General features: G+C 35.4%; 1 protein-coding gene across 1 annotated transcript in view; it reads left to right on the top strand.

The window, feature by feature from the left end:
* The window catches only part of DGKI (diacylglycerol kinase iota), a 506760-nt gene that overhangs the window by 447157 nt on the left and 40730 nt on the right, over positions 1-18873 (top strand). The window contains 1 exon segment of the mRNA XM_077143510.1: positions 8244-8269. Coding sequence (XP_076999625.1) covers positions 8244-8269 — 26 coding nt within the window.

Genomic DNA, 18873 nt, shown 5'->3' with positions numbered 1-18873 from the left:
TATTAGTTAATATTAAGTATAAATCAGTATGGGAGGAGCAAGAAAAAAGTTCACAGGGAGGTGAAGCTTGAACTTGAATAGAAATTACAAGAGAGAATTGGCAGGTCATCCTAGTTAAAGGGAAAAATGAGAATACAGGTATGAAAAAGGAAATGAGTACTCAGGATAAGAGAATGGATGGAGGATTCATAGATGACCTATGAATCGAGTTAACACTTGGGTTCACAGTCTACCAGATCTGATACAAAGACCTTGAAGGATGATGGTTCTTTTTTATTTCTGCATCATTTTTATACATTTGCCTATATCCTCCTTCTTAAATCTTTCTTCCTTTACTTCCTGTGCAAGGTCACTCTACTGTTTCTCCTCTTAACTGTGGTTATACCTCAAGCTTCTTAAATGCTGGGCCTCACAAGGCTTGGCCTTGGCTGTCTTACCTACTGAACATCTTGGCCTTAGGCAGTCATTTCCACTAAATGTTATTTAATGAAGCGATCATCAATACCCAGGGTATGTTCAGACATCTGAACTGTTTATCTTCAAGTCCATGGCACCAACTAACTTCTAGACATTTCTACCTGAATGCCCAATGACTTCTGAAATTTGACATGCTCCGAACATACCACTCTTATTTCTATCCCCCAGGATCCCTATGTCTGTTACTTCTGTTCATGGCTTGGCAGAACGTTCTCTAAGAAAACATCATCCCAAGTCTGAGAGTGGCTATCGGATGCTTCTCCTCCTTCACTCCATGTATACAAACAGTCACTAAATATTTTATACCACACTTGCTAATTGTCTCCTGTACTCATCCTCTTCTTTCCATCCTCACTGACTAATTTTATTTCACATTACCCATCATGTTCCTCTTATATGCGGTTAAAAAAATCACAGTGTGATGGAAAAAGAATCTCCATCTCACTGTACATCCCCAATCCTAAGGTTATTTTTCACATAGAAAAGCACCATTACCAATTTTACTTACTACTTTCCAGAAATAACCTTCATACACACGACTGTATGCAGATTTAATTTGTTTTCCTCAAAGGAAAGTATGCAGCATATATTGTGCTATACACTACTTTTTATCATTTTATCGAGCTTGATTTGGAAAGTGAAAGAGGGTATGTTTTGATGCCTATCAGATTCATTCTTTATATTTGAAGTCCAGTAATTTTATTACCATACATATATGTATCACTGTCCTTTCAATCTATAAATTAAGAATTCATGTTGCGGATTGAATCATACTGTCCACAAGAGGCATCTTCAGATCCCAACCCCTAGTCCTGTGGGTATGAACTGCTTTGTAAATAGGACCTTTGAAGATGTTATTAGTTAAAGTGTACACAGATTGAATGAGGGTGGGCTTTAATCCAATATGACTAAAACCCTTATAAGCAAAAGAAATTAACCACAGACGCAGAAGCCATGGGGATCAGCGAGCAGAAAAATCAAGGGAACCCAGAAGAGAAAGCAGGAGATGCCGCCCTATGCATTGCCATGTGACAGAAAAGCCAAGAGGTTGGAAGATAGTCAGCCCGCCAAATGACACTGACCCTGGGAGGAAGCAAGTCTGCTAACCTCTGAAATCATGTGCCAATAAATTTCTGTTACTTAGCCAGCCCAAAATATGGTATTTGTTTTGGAAGATAGGAAACTAAAGCAGTTTTTTTTTCCTAGAAAAAATTAGCCATTGGTTAAAACTTTGAGCCAATTATTTACTTATTCACATCATTATCATGGACTATTTGTAAAGTGAAATGGCTACATTTTATATCTCCCTTAGGAAAAAACAAAAGACACTTTGGAGTAACAATGTCATCCTATGGAAAACTTCAGTTTGGTCATAGTAAAGCAATTTTTGATACCAGAGAGTGGGGTTTGCTATGACAAATATCTAAGAATTTGGAGAAAGTTTTGGAATTGGGCAATGAATAAGGACTGGAAGAATTGTGGGGGCTCAAAAATGAGTAAGAACTCAGAGAAAGTTTGTGTCATCTTAGAGAATACATAATTCATAATGTAGAAATACTGATTTTATAAGTTATTTCTGTTGAGACTTTACAAGGAAATGATGAATGTGTCACTGGAAATTGGAAGAAAGGTTTTTCTTGTTATAAAGTAATAGAGAACTTGGTGAAATTGAGTTATGTTGCATGGAAGACAGAACTTGAAAGCAAATGGCCTTAGATATTTAGCTGAAGAGATTTCCAAGCTAAGTTTGGAAGTACAATATGGTTTCTCATTATAGTGATAGAGGAAAGAGTTCAACCAGGAGTTGAACTGTTAAGCAAAAGGAAACCAGCAATTAACAATTTGGAAGATTTACACTTATTCAGATAGCATGGTCTGAGACTAGGGCCTGAAATGGCCCTATCAGGGACCTCTCTAAGCATGTAGGAAGTGAGTCTCCAGAGAACAGGACCTTACATGAGGGTTTTAACCCTTTGCCAAAGAAATTGTTTCTGAACAAGGATATGCCACTGAACAAGCCATTTTAGTGGAAGTCAGGCTTGGAAATTAAGTTATCCTGGAAAGATCAGTGGAAGCTTCTATTGTCTGATGGTTTAAGTTGTTTAAACTACACACAAAGCTGACCAGGATTTTGCAAAATTTCAGAACAAAGCCGCTGCCAACCCAGAATGAAAGGGACAGAGAAAGGATAAATTGAAGGAAGAATTACTTCAAGGGCAGAACCATGGTCTGAACTGAAAAGATCTCCTTGGGGCAAGACTGCAAACCACCTACCTGTGTCAAAGGGCAGATCTGCTCCTGTCTTTGGAGGGGGGAGGTCAACTACCCCAACGGTTGTGCCCAATTGTTCAGGATGAGTGCTGCCATCCCAATGCTCGGAGATTGCTGAGAGCCTGGTTGCCGTCCCAATACTCAGAGAGGATGGGGCCTATACACCAGTATCTAGGGACAGCTTGGCTACAGTGTAAGTGCTTGGAAGGGGAGGGGCTGCCGTTCTGTCAGATCTGAACAGCAAAGAGTTAAGCCATAGACGGCTCTCAGATCTTGAGATCTAATGAAGTTTGTCCTACTGAATTTCGGACTTGTTTGGGATCTGTGACCCCTGTTTTCCTTCAAATTTCTCCCTTCTGGAATGGGCATATTGATTTTATGCCTGTCCCACCATTATATATTTAAAGCAGATAACTTGTTTTCTAGGTTTCACAGGTTTATCAGTTTGTGAGGAATTTTGCCCCAGGGTAGACCACACCTATAACCAATTTTGAGGAGACTTTGCATTTAACCTTCTTACTGAAAAGACTTAAGGCTTTTGAAGTATTGTGATGGAACTAATGTGTTTTGCATGTGTAAGGAAGGTGTCTTTCTGGAGTCCAGAGATTGAATCACATATGGGGATTGAATTATATTTCCCACAGAAGCATTTCAGGCCCCAACTCCTGCTCCTGTGGGTGTCAACCCATTTTTAAGACGGGACTTTTGAAGATCTTATTACTTAAGGTGTTCCCAACCTGAATGAGTGTAAACCTTTGTCCAGCATGGCTGAAGTCCTTATAAGCAAAGAAAATTGCACACCAGAGGAGAAGCTGTGGGTAGCAGCCATAAATCAGCAGGATTTAGAAGGGAAAGGAAAAGACATTACCACTTGCATTGCCATGTGACAGAAAAGCAAAGAAACCCCATGATTGCTACCTAGCCAGAAAATACTGTCCCTCAGAAGAGAAAGCAAGCCTTCTAGCCTCTGAAATTGAGGAAATAAACTCCTGTTGTTCAGCCAACCCATTTTATGGTATTAGTTTTAGCAGCTAGGAAACTAATATACCTTCATTTGTTTCAGAGGTTTTTTCTGTTATAACTTGAATTTTATTTTCGTTTCACATGCTCTATTTATCAGTTGTGTGTATTTTGACCTTTCTTTATCTGCATTCCTTATTCTTCATTTTCCTTTTCCTTTTTACCTTTTTTCTTCCATTTCATTTTGTTCATTTAAGTTCCTGAATATGCCCTGAGCAGAATCTACTTTCCTTTCTTGCTTCTATTTATTCGTTTACTTTTCTCTCATATTTTGTTCTTTTCATTTCTTGTAGTTTTATACGTATTTCTTGAACATTATGTATTTTTATTTAAGTGTCTGTTTCAGAGGCTAAATTCCCTTCCTGTGTTCCTTCCTTTTATACCTTCCTTCTATTTTTCCATTTTTACATTTCTTGGAGATCTGCTCATACTATCATCTGTTCAGTATGTTCCTTGGTTATGTTTTATTTGTCAGATTCCTGTCCTCCTTTCTTTTTTGTGGTAGTGTTTTTTTTAAGTATATCATGCTGGTTCCTCCTTTTATTTTTGCTCATATTTGCATTGAGACAGCTCTTTTTGAATCTGCTAGTTTGGGATATATAAACATGAACGTTGAGTTTATATGTCACTGAAAGCTTAATTTGGGGTCTGTTGTCTTAAAACTCATTCTTAGCAGTGCTCTCCTCTGGGATATGATTCTGCTTTGGACTGGTAGAGGGCACCCTGGCTTTCTCTCATAGGTTTTTGGAATGTGATGAAGCTTATATCTCCGTCAGCTGGCTAAGATCAAACCTCTCTTTCTGTCCTAAAATTTTGTCCAATTTTTACTGTCCCTAGTAACTACTCATAGATGGTGATTCAGGTTTATGGGAGTCTTCTGGTTTAGTCCAGGATGTTTTCCTTCTCTGTTTCTCATTCTCCCTGTTATTTTCCATGGGTTTCCAAAAGGACTAGCAAACAGAAATGGGTTTCCAAAAGGACTAGCAAACAGAAATGGGTTTCTGCTGCATTGCTAACTGAAAGTTTAACACTAATAGTTTTTAACTTGTTTGCTCCCTTTATTCTTGCCTTTTTGTAGTCCATCCTCTACATCCTGCCCATTCAAAGGCACAAACTGGAGTGTATGAATTCTCTACTTCATACATAAACAGAGTCTTGCTCTGTTTAGCTTAGAAGGTAAATTACAAGCACTACAAAATGACTCCACAGGCCCTGTATGAAATGACCCTTACCTCTTACTTCTCCAGACCTAACTTTACTTCTCATTTATGTTTTAAGAATATTTAGTTCCTTGTATATCTGACGACATACTAAGCAAGTTCATATCTGTGCTCTTCTTCATATGCTTTTTACTTTTGCCTAGATTTCCTCTCTTTTCTTACTTAACTAATGTGCTCCTATTTATCCTTCAGAACCCAGCTAAGTGGTTCTGTTTGTATGTTTGTTTGTCAAGGTGTAGAATAGCTCAGTGGTTTTGAAACCATTTATTGTTTGTCTTTGAATCCTCATCACTCAGCATAGACCCTGGAACTTATAGTCTCAAGTAGTAATAAATGAAATCAACGTGAATTGAGTTTTTAATCTGAATGATCATTGGAATAGGAATATTAGGGGAAAGATTTTTAAATGGACAACTTGAGGCTTTTTTCTTGGTATTGCTTTGCTGAATTTGAAGAAAATATAAATAAAAATGCAAAAATTGCCAAAACAAAAGAGAAAAAAAGAGCAAAACAAACATAAATACCCTATAGATCATGGAAAAGAGCTAGTGTTCAGAAATAGGTGAAGAGGAGAATTATAAATCCTCGCATAAGTTGGAAGTTAGTAATAGTTCATATTGTGAAGGCAGATACTTTCTCTAAGTTAAAGTATATATGAAGTAAAACAAAAAAGTGTGGGAGAACCACATGTCTTTCAGTTCAGTGGGAGGAATAAACAGTGAGTTTTTATAAATAATAAAAAGAATTAGCGCATTCTTCAGTTGTCAGGTTGAGGAAGATTATCTGTTCCTGGAATTCCAACTCTGTTTTTAAAATAACTATTTATATTGCTGATTTCATGGTATTTCTTCTCTCCCGAACTAAGAGCTGTAGCATTTTTATGCCCATTTCCAGCAATAATGGATGATGTATGTGCCTTCCTAGTATAATTTAGTGAGTTGTTACAGTGAAAGGTGAAATACTGGGTGAAGATTGAAATACTCCATATGTCTTAAAATTCCACAAATCTAGGAGTGTGGGAGACATTCAGCATAGAAACTCAGCATCACTAATCCTTAGAAAACATTCTGAAATTGATAGTTCTTCCCCACTGCCTGGACATACAACAGAATGCATTCTCTTGGGACTTTAAAGAGCCATCTGGAATTTTTCAAATTTAATATTAGTTGTTTGCTTTTATAGAAAAGGAGCAGAAACCCTGCTTCACAAACCCTCCACCTGAGACATGTAGTCGTCCATTGGCATGGATTTTTCTTTGTTCCTATAACTGAGAAATTATTTGCAAACAATTCAAGATATGATTTTGTGTACCTCCCATTGGAAAACACAAGGAGGAAAGACTTTTCTTTTGTCCTAGGCAGCTTCAGTAATTAATTTGTTTTATTTCAAATCTGTCTTTCTCTTTAGATTTACTTTCAATCTTGTTACGATCTTCTATTCAACATCGACCCTCTTTATTTTTCCCAATCATTCAGGCGCATTATGGGTGTCTCTGTTGCTGGGTGCATTGAGATACTTGTCTTTTGACTCTCGGAGTGCCCATATTGTAAGCAGGCTGTGTTTTTGGGACTCACTCCCTGTACCCTTCCCCCATAGCTGGACCAGAAGCAGGCAAACATAACTTGAAAGTATTAAGTAGCATGATAATTTCTTGAGGTGCTCCAGAATGCATCTAAGTCTCAATCCAGTGTGATGATGCTGAAATCAATCCATTTCAACAATTTTTAATAAAGAGCCTACTCTGTTTTAAATAAGACTCAGTCTAGTTTTCATGAGCGTACAACCTAATGGGGAAGAAGAGTATATGGAGAGTACAAAATAGGAGAACTCCACAAGGAGGCCAAGTAGAGTTTCTCAGTTGATGATTTAGTGATTGTGGCAGGGTCCCTCCCACTGCTCCTGGGTGAAATTATCTTTCCACAAAATCTTGGAACCCTCTCTAGTTTTGACATTCATAAGTCTGCTTGAAGAGATCCTTGAAGTTGAAATGATTTGGTATTTTTCCACTAATGGAGATTCAAGGTTGTCTCACCATTACCACTACATCTAAGTACTTTTCTGTTTATTCATGCAATGGACAGCAGTATCACTGATTAGTAGTTAAAGTGAAGCAGTAATAAATGTCCTGAAGTAGCTAAAAATTCCCTTCAACCACTTGTGCATGCGCTGGCAATTCCACCCCCCAAATTTATCATCATGTCTTATAAATATTGGTCATACTAATGGGCAGCTTTATTGCCAAACTCCTGAATTTGCCTTTGGTCATCTTTCTTGCCACTTTCAGCAAGTCTATCATTAAGAGAAGAGGGCTCTTCTCATCTCTGTGAATACCAGATTTCTTCCCTTTCCCTTCATAATTCCAATACTTCTGAATATGTTATTTATGTATCACTCTTCTGCCCCCGCCCCCAGAATATAATGTGTTGATGATCAAAATTGTATTTTTCAAAGTTGAGATGAATTTGTTCACATGGTTGAACCTGTTTTGTTCAAATAAACTCAGTTAGTAGTTAATTGAGAAAGAAGAGAGGTTTTTGTTACTAACGAAGTTGATGTGAAGTTTCGTGGGTATCTTGCTGCCATGATTAGAGATGAACCCACAAATGATATGTAAAAGTCATCGATTTATAAATGATTTGTGGAAACCTGAAGTTGACCTCTTACCTCATCATGATTCTCACTGATTTAGAGACACAGGCTTGCATACATATGGTCTATGTCATGCTCACTTAAACATGTTCCACAAAGAGTGGAAACAAACTCAATGCTAAGGGTATAAGGCATTTCCTTTACTTCGGTCTCATTTTTTGCTGTCTAAATAAGTTTCTTTTCATCTAGAGACATTCAATCCTATGCTTATTTTCATCACTGACATTTGCTGTAGAGGCCTGGATTTAGGCACTAGGTGACATCACTGGATTCCACTCAGTATCACATTTCTATGAGTTCTCTTCTTTTGTGATAAATCCAAATTATTGCTTAAAAGACTTCTGAAGTTACTTGCAGCTCTGTGACACCATGCAGTAGGTTGACATTTTAATAACCCCTACCACCCAACTGATCCAGGTAAGATTTGGAATTTACTGATTAGAATACTCTACACAAACCAACACATTAATTGCATTGTCTATACCAAGTTTCTATTTAAGTGAATTGTTGAGATGTAATCCTTTTGAGATTATTATTGATATAATTGTACTTATAATTATCGATTTCATTTGCAAAAGATTTATTATGCTTATTATCTCATTTTAGGTCACCGGTCTCTTCAGAAGACCATGGTAAGAATCTCTCTTACTTATTCTAATGCAGGATTGAAAGCTAAACTCTGGTCCTTGAATTTCAGCCAGAGGGGAAAATTATTTTTTAAAAATATCTCCAAGATGTTGGGCTTTGTATTTTCTAATGTGAAGTGTGAAGCACTTTTAAAAACTCGATTCACTTCCTCTAAATTTGAAATCTTTTGTTATCTTGAAATCTGTTTTAATCATTTTGGTTGAAATATATTACAAAGCTTAATGTATTCTGCCTGACTGTTGTACTGTCACCTGAAACTTTTTGTGATTTTGGGTTAGTCATATAACTTCTCTGAATAACAGATTTTCATCTTTAAAATGGAGGTTTGTAGTAGTTAGTCCCCAAAGTTCCCTCCAGATTAGACATGGGATTTGCAAAGGGTGTTATGCATCTGAAATGAAGCTAATTGGTCTGTGGTTTGAGTTTTTATCCAGCTGAGGTAAGTTATTTGCATTTTGAGAAACAATTATTTCATTTCTATCTACTTATTCAGTCATTCAAAAATGTTTAAATATCTACAATGGGTCAATTGTACTGTATAATTATGCTATAAAATTCTGCTATGTGGGGATAGGCAGAGACAATGTGATGGGCATCAAATTTTTTCCCACAAATAGCTTGATAGGATAGTGAGGGTAGGGAGCAATGAAATAATGTGTACGTATTGCATTACAAAGGGAAATGTGACTAGATAAAAGAAAGATAAACTAGAACTTTAAGAGTACCTCTTCATACAATCTCTAATTTAGCTAATGACATTACAATTCATTTGGTCAGCCAAGCCAAAACATGGCAACTGCCTCAAGCTTACCTAGTAATCACCTCTCATTTCCACCTAACTGCTAAATCCTATCAACTCAGTTTATTATCTCTTTTAGCTCTACTCTTTTTTCCATCCCATTGCTTTAAATTTGATCTTCTCCATGTTTTACTTGGATTCTTAGATGTATGCTATCCATACATATCTAGATTTTCTTCCTCTAATTCACTGTGTATCTAGTTAACATCAAACTATGCTAATAACTACTCTCATAGTCTATTGAATGAATTCTTTACGACATTCCAGTAATTGTGCTCAGGTTGTCAATATTCAAGTTAGCATAGAATAGTAAGTACTAAATAATGGAATCTTTGTCTTTGCCTACTGCTTATTGCTTCATTTGCTATCTTTCACCCATCTCCAGTCTATGCTTTATATTTCAGCCATGTGAAACCACATCTAATTTCTTGAACCCACATCTCATATACATCTCATATACACCATTATACATCTCATCTCCTGTGAAAACTTTCAGATATATTTTTCAAATATATTTTTTTCATGCCAGAGCTTAACACACACATTTCATGCTTTATTTACCTGTATCCCCTGCCACACAATAAGTTCTTTGACAGAGATCCCAATGAATAGTAAATCCTAAAAAATTAAGGCAATAGAGGAAGGAGTTATAGACATACTTTTTCTATTGCCACATTTTAAAATCTGTCCCAATATTGGAAGGAAATAGTATCATGTTCCAATGAATAATTGATTTTCAGAAAATTATGTTCAGAGCCTTTGTCAACATTAGGCATTTGACCACCCAGTGGTCACTCATTACTGTATTCTATTTGGTTGATCATTGTTGGTATGACCAAGTTTTTAATTGTGCACTTGGTGGCTTTCCAGGGCACCAAGGTCTTTGGGTTCCATGTTCAAATGATAAACTAGAAAATTGAATTTGGTTCTTATTTTGAACTAGGGTTCACTTTAATGACCTTTGGTTGCTCTTTCCTTTTTATCTATAGGAAGTTATCTCTTATCGCAAAAGAAAAGAGACTTCTGAATTGCAATTCTGTACTCCTCTAGGAATTCTTAAGGAATTATGAGATATAACTGGGTATATGTCAAGATACTTTGAAGTTCTAAAACGTTGCTACATCAGAAAGGCTTTCTTAGTACTCATAGGACTACAGATTTATTAACAGCTGATACATGTGATTAGTTGATGAAACAGTACAAAATTAGAAGATTTCTATATTTCATGGATTCAAAGAATTTATTACATGTCCATGCCTCTTATTTTGCTGCAGCAACTTCTAAAACTGGTTCAAATATATAGTAAAAAAAATGTAATGCTGATTTATCTAATTTTATCTAATTTTTCATCTTCTTATAGTCCATTTATCTTTGGAAAAAATATTCTTCTCTTGTTTTTACCACCAAGATTTTCTGTCTAGCACTCAAAATGTTTCCTTATACTTATACAGTTATAGGTTCATATTTACTATGGCTTGCTTAATAACTCCTGAAAGTCATATCAATTTTATATAATATTTTTGTACATATAATGAGATTTCAATACACTTGTATGAAAGGTAAGAAGCAGCATTTCTTCTTAAGTTTACAAATAGAAAAATTGAAGCATGTTGGGCAAATGGATTGTGAAGTTGGTATATAAAATCCTGTGCCTTTTCATTCTCTATTTTGTTTGCTTTCCACCAATGATTATGTTTCCCTCGCTAATAAATGGTCACTGTTCCTATTTTCAAAACAACCTTCATTCTTTGGAAAGTCTCATGTTCCAAAGTTCAAGGACCTTTATTTTTCATTTCTACAGTTCACTACCTCTTAGAAAGTAAACATATATACTATGGCTTTGTTGTTTTTTTCCTCTCTTGATCCTGGCGTCTTTATCTGTAAAATGGGCCTAATCATATATATCCTCCCTACCTCACAGGAGTATTGGGAAATCAAATAGGAAATCATCTGCAAAATCACTTTCTAGTTTGGTAAAAGCACCCCAAGCATAATGCTATTATTAGCCAGCATGCAGGGAATGGAAGATGAAGTATGAATTTACCAGTGATGTTTGCTCAGCATTTCATAGTCCCTTTGTCTGCAATGTCAAAAAATGTGCCAGGGAAAGCTGTCTCTTTTAATAGTAGCATTAAATATTAATTTTTTTTTGGAAACCTTCTTATGTCAGGGTAAGGAAGAATAAGTTTCTTAACTTATTTAGCTTATAGTCCATAGTAAGTTCATGATTAGATGTATGTTCATATAGAATTGGTGGTATAAGAATTAAACCCTTAAATATTTCTATTTATATACTTGAGCGTCAAGATTATTAAGAATAAAGGCTGTAATTTATATAGTACTTATTTATGTAGTAGGCCCTGTGCTGAAGTGCTTCAACCATATTGCTTCATCTTTAGCAAAATAACATACGTAGATGAATTATCTCCAATTTTAGGGTTGAGAAAGCAGGCTCAGAGTTCTTAAATAATTTGCTTAAGGTCACACAACTAGTAAGTGGCAGACTTAACATTCAAACTCAGTTCTAACTATTGAACTCTTGTTCTTTTATCTACCCTGCCCCCAGAAAACAAAGGAAATGACTGTCAGTTTTAAGGCAAATGTCAATGTAGAGAAAATATATATTTTTCTCTCTAACAAGAGTTTGGTTACTACCATGTAAGTGATTTCCATTTAATGCCAAAAAAACAAAAACAAAAAGCCCGACAAAATAACAGCTTCTCTCTTTTGCTGGGAATGATTTGTCTTGTAGAAAAAATAAATACCAATGTCACATTTTCTCATAATTAGTTAACTGAGAGAAACCAAAGCTTCAGGGAAAACTGCTATGCAAATTCCCAATAGAAACATTACATTTTAAAGTTACATCTGGAAGCTGGAGTCCTACTCCTTGTCAGAAGATAAGTTTGTCAGTGATTGATTGCCCTCTCATATGAGTTTTCTTAGCATTTCGAGCCTATTACCTCATCATTTAAACTGCTCTTAGAGCCTCCTCTTGTGTCCTACTGCCTCCCCTGTCTCAGCTCTTCTATTCTCCTCTGTGATCTTAGCCTGCTTGGTTTATGGGCCTCTCAGAGGGCCTTTCTTGCTGCTGCTACCTGTCCCAGCACCCTAGGGAAAGCCATCTTCCAGCTACAGTCTGTTCACTTACGAAATAAAAGACATTAATTGGCTATTGAGGTAGTGCCAGCAATCTTCTTGATTCCCCCGGGAATGTCTGAAGCAAGTATCTGTCCTGTTCTCTCTCCCAGGTCTTTTGGCGTTAGGGGCATTCATGTTATATGGTAATTTCTTGGTTGCAACAGTAACATAGTGGACAAGGATTTGAGGGTAGCGGGTATCTGGAAATAAAATTGTGATAATCACAATCACTAGTGTAAGTGTCTCCTCACAGACTTGGAGGCAGCTGTACTTTGCAATAGGTTGTTCAAGACACATCCTACTCTAAAGGTGTTTGAGGCATCAATATCTATTATTGATTATTTGGTTTTCAAATATTATTTCCCTTGGCTGAAATAAGAGAAACACTTTTCTTTCTCTCATATGTATGTATGTATATATATATATGAATGTGTGTGTGTGATTTTACAGAAATAAGTAACAGTCATAAAACCATATAAAATGTGTCTGCTCAGTTTAAATATTAACCAAACGTAACTACTGTGTACCCAGCCTCTAGACTAAGAAAATGTAGTAACCTGGAAACTTCATGTTCTTTGCCTTTGTGATTATATTCCCTTCCCTCCCCTCCAGAGATAACTACTATTCTGCCTTTTTGTTAATCATTTCCTAGTTTATTTTTATAATTTTACCAAATATATGCATATACCGCATATTGTTATATGTATCCCATACATGTATGTGTCCTACATATATACATATATATATATTTGTGTATAGTTCTGTCTACTTTGAACTTTTATAGATTGAATCATACTGTATATTCTTCTGAGATTTCTTTTGTTTGAAATCTCTTTTTTTGTGATTCTCAATGTTGACATGTCATTTTCATTCATTCAGTTTTCATATTGTGTAATACGCTATCGTATGAATATATAGTGATTTATTTATCCCCCCTCTAAAAACAGAGATGTTTATGTATACTCCATAATGGTATACATATTTTAAGCAATACCATTATGAATTTCATTTTTATAACTGCTGGTGCCCATGTGTAAGAATTTCTTTAGGGTTTAAACCTGGGTGTCTTAATTTTCCAGGGCTGCTATGACAAATGCCACACATGGGTTAGCTTAAACAACAGGAACTTATTGTCTCATGGGTTTTGGAGGCTAGAAGCCCAGAATCAAAGTTTCTGCCAGCTGTGTTTTTTTTGAAGACTGTAGTGCTCTGCTGATATTTGCTGTCACTCTATGGGATTCCTTGGCTTGCGTTTCTATCTCTGTCCCATGGAAATGGGCCTTATTCTCTGGCTTCTGAGTTCTGCTTTCTACATCTGTGACTGATTTCCATTGCTTATAAGGACTTCAGCCTATTGGGTTAAGGCCCACCCGGATAGAGTTTGGCCTCACCCGTAGGATAGGTTCTGTCTACAAGTGAGTTCACAGAGGACCAGGAGTCAGGGCTTGAATATGTCTTTGTGTGGAGGACATAATTCTATCCACCATACTGTGGATGGCATGGTTAGGTGGTGAGGTTTAATTTACCAGGTAGTGGCAAACTTTTTTACAAAGTGGTCATTCTAGTCTACCCCTCCAACTGCAATGGATAAGAATTCCCATAGATCCATGTCCTGGCCGACACTTGACATTAAACAATGATTTTTTTACCAATCTGGTAGGAGTGTGAAATGATATTTCATCGTGGTTTTATTTTGCATTTCAAAGAGTATACATAAGATTGAGTATTTTTCATTTATTTATGGGTTGTTTTTGTTTACTTTTCTATGAAATGGATCTTTATTTTTTTCTTGTCCATTTTCACCTATTGGGTCATTTGCCTTTTTCTTAGTGATTCATAGAATCTTTCTTTTTAATGTGTTCTGGATACACACTTTTTATTGATTTTATGTGCTGCAAATTCTTTTCGGTTTGTGGCTTTACTTTCAAGCTCTGTTTGGTATCATCTGATGAGCAGTTCTTTATTTTATTGTAATCAAATCATTAATATTTCTCTATGTTTTATACATTTGGTATATTTTTTAAAGAAATCCTTTTATACTACAAGTCTAAAGATACTATCTCATATAGTCTTCTAAAATTTTTGTAGTGTTACCTTTCATATTATGTTGCAATTGATTTTGTGGTTTGGTGAGAACTAAAGGGCCAATTTTATTTTGATTGTTTTCATGCAGATAACCAGTCATCTCAGTATCATTTATTTCCTTCACTGACTTGCAAAGCCTGTTTTATCTTCTTATATATGTGGGTTTTAGGTCCTCTATTCTATTTTATTGGTCCATATGTTTATTTCTGTACCAATATCATGTTGTGTTAAATGTTATAACTTTGGAATAAATCTTGGTATCTGGTAGGGCACATGTTCTGAAACTTGTTCTTTTTCAGGGGTGTCTTGGTTATAGTTGGCCCTTTGTTCTTTCATATACATTTTAGAATCAGCTTGTCAAATTTTGTGTTTTAATTTTCATTAAATTGGTTGACTGCATAATTTAGTATAAAGAAAATTGAGGGAGTGTTTCTATTAAAAGCCAAGATACCTCTTTATACTTAATTTACCTTTTTAACTGGCTATCAATGGAGTATTATCATTGTTTTCTGAAGGAGTTGAACATTTTTATTAACTATATTCCTAGCTACTTTATATTATTTATTGATATTTTGTATATTTTTAAAACTTTTATTTTCTAAATCATTGTTGCTGATATATTGAAATGAAATTGAGGTTTAAAATTTGTTTCTGTATCAAGATTCATGCTAAACTATTAAATTCATAAGCTTTATTTGAAGGGTTCTTTTTTGTGGCGGAAGAATTCTACATAGGCAATGTCATTTGCAAATAATGAGAAGTCTGTTACTTTCTTTCCAGTCACTATGCTTTATATATTTCTATGGTCCTTCTGTTCTGGCTGTATACTCTAGGACAATATTAAATAGAAACAGAGACAGTCAATTGTAGTTCACCTCTCCCCCCACTCAAAAAAAAAAAAGATATGTCTGCATAAATTAATTGGAAAGTGTTTCCTCTTTTGCTAATCTCTGGAAGACTTTGGATAACATTTATTTGGGTTATCTAGTCTTGGACTATTTTGGAAGATGTATGAAAAACTGTCTGGGCCTGATATTTCCTTTGTGAGAAAGATTTCTATCACAGATTCATATTTTAAATGTTTACAGGGCTGGTCAGCTTTTCTGTTTCTTCTTGAATCAGTATTGCTAAGAATCGTTGTGGGTTTCAGTGTATCTCATTCCCTTTACTGTCTGAAGGAGAAGAATATATTCAGTTTAGTTCATATAAAAGTTTTATATTGTGAGAGATACATTTTTTAAAAAAATCTGTGATATCTCCTGAAATTAAAAATAAAAAAAAGATTTTTGAGAAACTAGTGTTGGAGGTATAAATGGTTTGGTTCCTGTTTCTTAGCTAAATGTTTTTAACTACTCCCTTGAAACTACTCTGCATAATAAACTGCTGTGCATACTTCAAAATAAAAATGGCTAGTATTCACAAAGCATTAAATAATAGGCAAAGTGTTAAAATATGTTCCATTGAGACTTAGAGAGGCTACTTAGCTTTACTTCTTCATAGTTACACTATGCTATTATATTCCAATCTAACTATCATAAATATTTTACATATGCTTAATCTTTACAGCCATCAAATTAGTATGTACTACTATTAGTTCCCTTTCACGGATAAGGAAATTAAGGCACAGATTATTAAAATTGCTTGTTCAAGATCACAGGCATAGTTAGTAATGATGAGAATTGGGATTCAAGCCCAGGTAGCCTTGATTGAGATACTATTCTTCACCACTCCTCCAAACTTACTCTTAGTAGTATCACTGACATTTGTGCCTATATAATATGAAATCATTATTCTGTTTTTTGAATGGAGATCTCATAATTATGTGAATATTTATTGAATAAGGATTGATAATTAACATGGGTATTTTTTTTAATTATCAGGAGCAATACCCTTGACACAGAAGAAAAATTCAAAGATATTATATTCTTGATCCATTTCTCCTACCACTAATACTTGTCAAGGACTCAGGGATCCAAGTTCCTGATAGTAGTACTCATTCTTGCAAGGTAGAATTCTTGAAATATGTGTTTCCTTAAAGAAACATCACAAGTAGGAAGGTAAATATTATGAACAGAAGAGTACAGTAGATTAAGAAAGATGCTTTCTCTTTTTACTTATGTGAACTAATTCATAAAATATGATAAGTGAACTTGGTGGAAGACAAAATGGAATCATTTGAAGATCTTTAATTGCTTTGCTAGAGAGAACTTACAAAACAAGCCACCACAGGGTACTATTTTGCACTGCCTTTGGGCTATCCAATACAAATATCTTAGTATATTCTTTTCTGCCTCATATCTGATTTCTTACTATAGAATCCCTCATTGGCTTTTGATTTAGATCCAGATTTTGTGCCAACATTCTAGGCTCTTGTCCACTCTGGTTTAACTCCTGTTTCTTAAGTGAATTGTTTTTATTCCCCCGCAGGTCCCTCTGCAGACCCAATCTCCTTTTATTCACTCAGCCATATAGTTTATATTGCCTCCTACCATCTCTCTGGCAGGCCACCTTCATTGTCCTTCATTCACATCCCTCCTCAGTGCTCAGAGCTCATTAATTCCTGTGTCTTTGATTCTAAGGACAAACAATGATGAATTTTCCTGTTCACTCAAATGTCCATGATTTTTCTTTTCTTATTCACATACTGTTTTTTAAGTGTATTCCAATTTTTTTCTAGTAGGTGGTGTTGCCTTTCTTATTTAACTATAAACCTAATGAATAGAGACGTTGCCCAGTTCTATGCTGTGCCCTGGCACAGAATTGTTTCTCTATACACAAAGTCTTACTGTTAAATTTCCTGTGCTATGTGGTGTTGGCAAATAGAAACTTTCAATACACATCTTTGAATCCCACTGTAACCTCATTAATATTGTTCCCTGTTGTATAAGGTAAGTCAATCCCATTCCTTTTCCAAAGAGATTCAGTTATTAATATGTCGAAAAGAAGGCCTTAAAAAGTTAGTCTCACTGGGCTCTCCCTGAAGACTGTGAAAGAAAAGGAATTAAAATAACAGCGTGCATTTTCTTGGTTAGTCTTTTTTCACAAATCCTAGGAAAATGGACAGTACACCACTGATTGAAAGGTGGAATAAAACAAAACAAACAAACCCAGAAAATCCTGGACTTTTCAGAATCAGGGTGATGTTACTTTAATGTATCCCCTGACCTTACTATTCTCCTTCATTCCACTTTACTGAATCTCACTATTGATTGTGATATATAATCCTTTCCATACTTTTGGTTTCTCCGGAATGCTTTCTTGGTAATAATTGTCTATATAAGCCTGATGTGTTTGAGGAGAGGAGTGCACGCTTTACTCCTAAGACATACCTGCAACTTTGCTTTGGATTTGCCTTTGGACTCAGAGAATATTTAAGTTGAAATGTTTAAAACATTGTAAAATAATAAAATAAAGGAAAGGAAGAAAGAACATAAAACAGGAGAGAGTAAGTAAGAGACTAGCCACCTGATTTTCTTCTCAATGGAAAGGTAGGAAGACTGTCAAATCAGGTGATATGTCATGTGATCCTCTAGCAACATATGAAGCTGTCGCAGATTTTATTCACACAGGTAAATCAATACAGTGTTTACAAAGGGAGTGAGAAATGTCTGATTCTTGGTCCCAGTATAGTCATCTATAGTAGCAGAAACAGAGAATGAAAATCATGCTTACTTCTCAAAGTTTACTGTATTTGAGTAACTTTTTTAGTGCATGAAATTAGATGATCTGGCTTATATTAACATACATCTAACCAGGGGCTTAGTAGGTAAACTGACAATAATTCTAGTACAATCATCATAAAAGGTTAATTCTTACCCCATTTGTCTGTTTTTTACTTTTCTAGAAACCCTAATAATACTTAATGAATTTTTTTTTCTTCAGTGTGTTCTAGATAGGTTACTTCAACTGTGTGTTCCTGTATTTTGGAAGAATTTTTTCTGTTTGTATTTTTGTTTGTCAAGGTTGCCTATTAAAGCTACTTAGGCCCATGCAATCCCAGTCAGAGAATGAAAAATATTCATAAATCTAGGACTAAACTTCAAGGAACCACCTGAAAAAGGTGACAACTCAATCTAATATTTCATAACCAGTAATCAGAATAAGATAATGCATAGATTAAAACCACGAGTCAAGAAAGCCATCCACCAGCACTCACCCAGCCCTTTGCAAGAGGAAGCCATAAAAATTAAAAAAAAAAATTAAACTTCAAGTAGGACACACTGAGAAACCAAAAGAGTAAAAGCGCAAGAAAGGACAGGAGAAACTATAATGTCAAATAGCTGTAATGGGAAAATATTATTTTGCTATAGACCTTGAGCAATGATTTTCCTCAGGCCTTGGATTCTTCATCCAGCAGGCTGGGCTGGATGACCTCTAAGGCCTCTTCTACTCTACAAACTCTTAGGCCTCTGAGTCAGGAAAGGTTATTGGGCAGTGAAATACATGAAAAAAAATTCAACTTTGGGAAAGTACTTTGGAGACGCCTATGCTCTGCTCTCTATGGGGCATGCATATGGATTTCTGCAGGTGAGCACCGGTCTTTTATTTTTGCTTGTACTATCA

The sequence above is a fragment of the Tamandua tetradactyla genome, chromosome 1 (genome assembly GCF_023851605.1).
Source record: "Tamandua tetradactyla isolate mTamTet1 chromosome 1, mTamTet1.pri, whole genome shotgun sequence".
NCBI lineage: Eukaryota > Metazoa > Chordata > Mammalia > Pilosa > Myrmecophagidae > Tamandua > Tamandua tetradactyla.
Note: the sequence above shows the minus strand (reverse complement) of the source record. Positions and strands in the feature narration are given on the sequence as shown.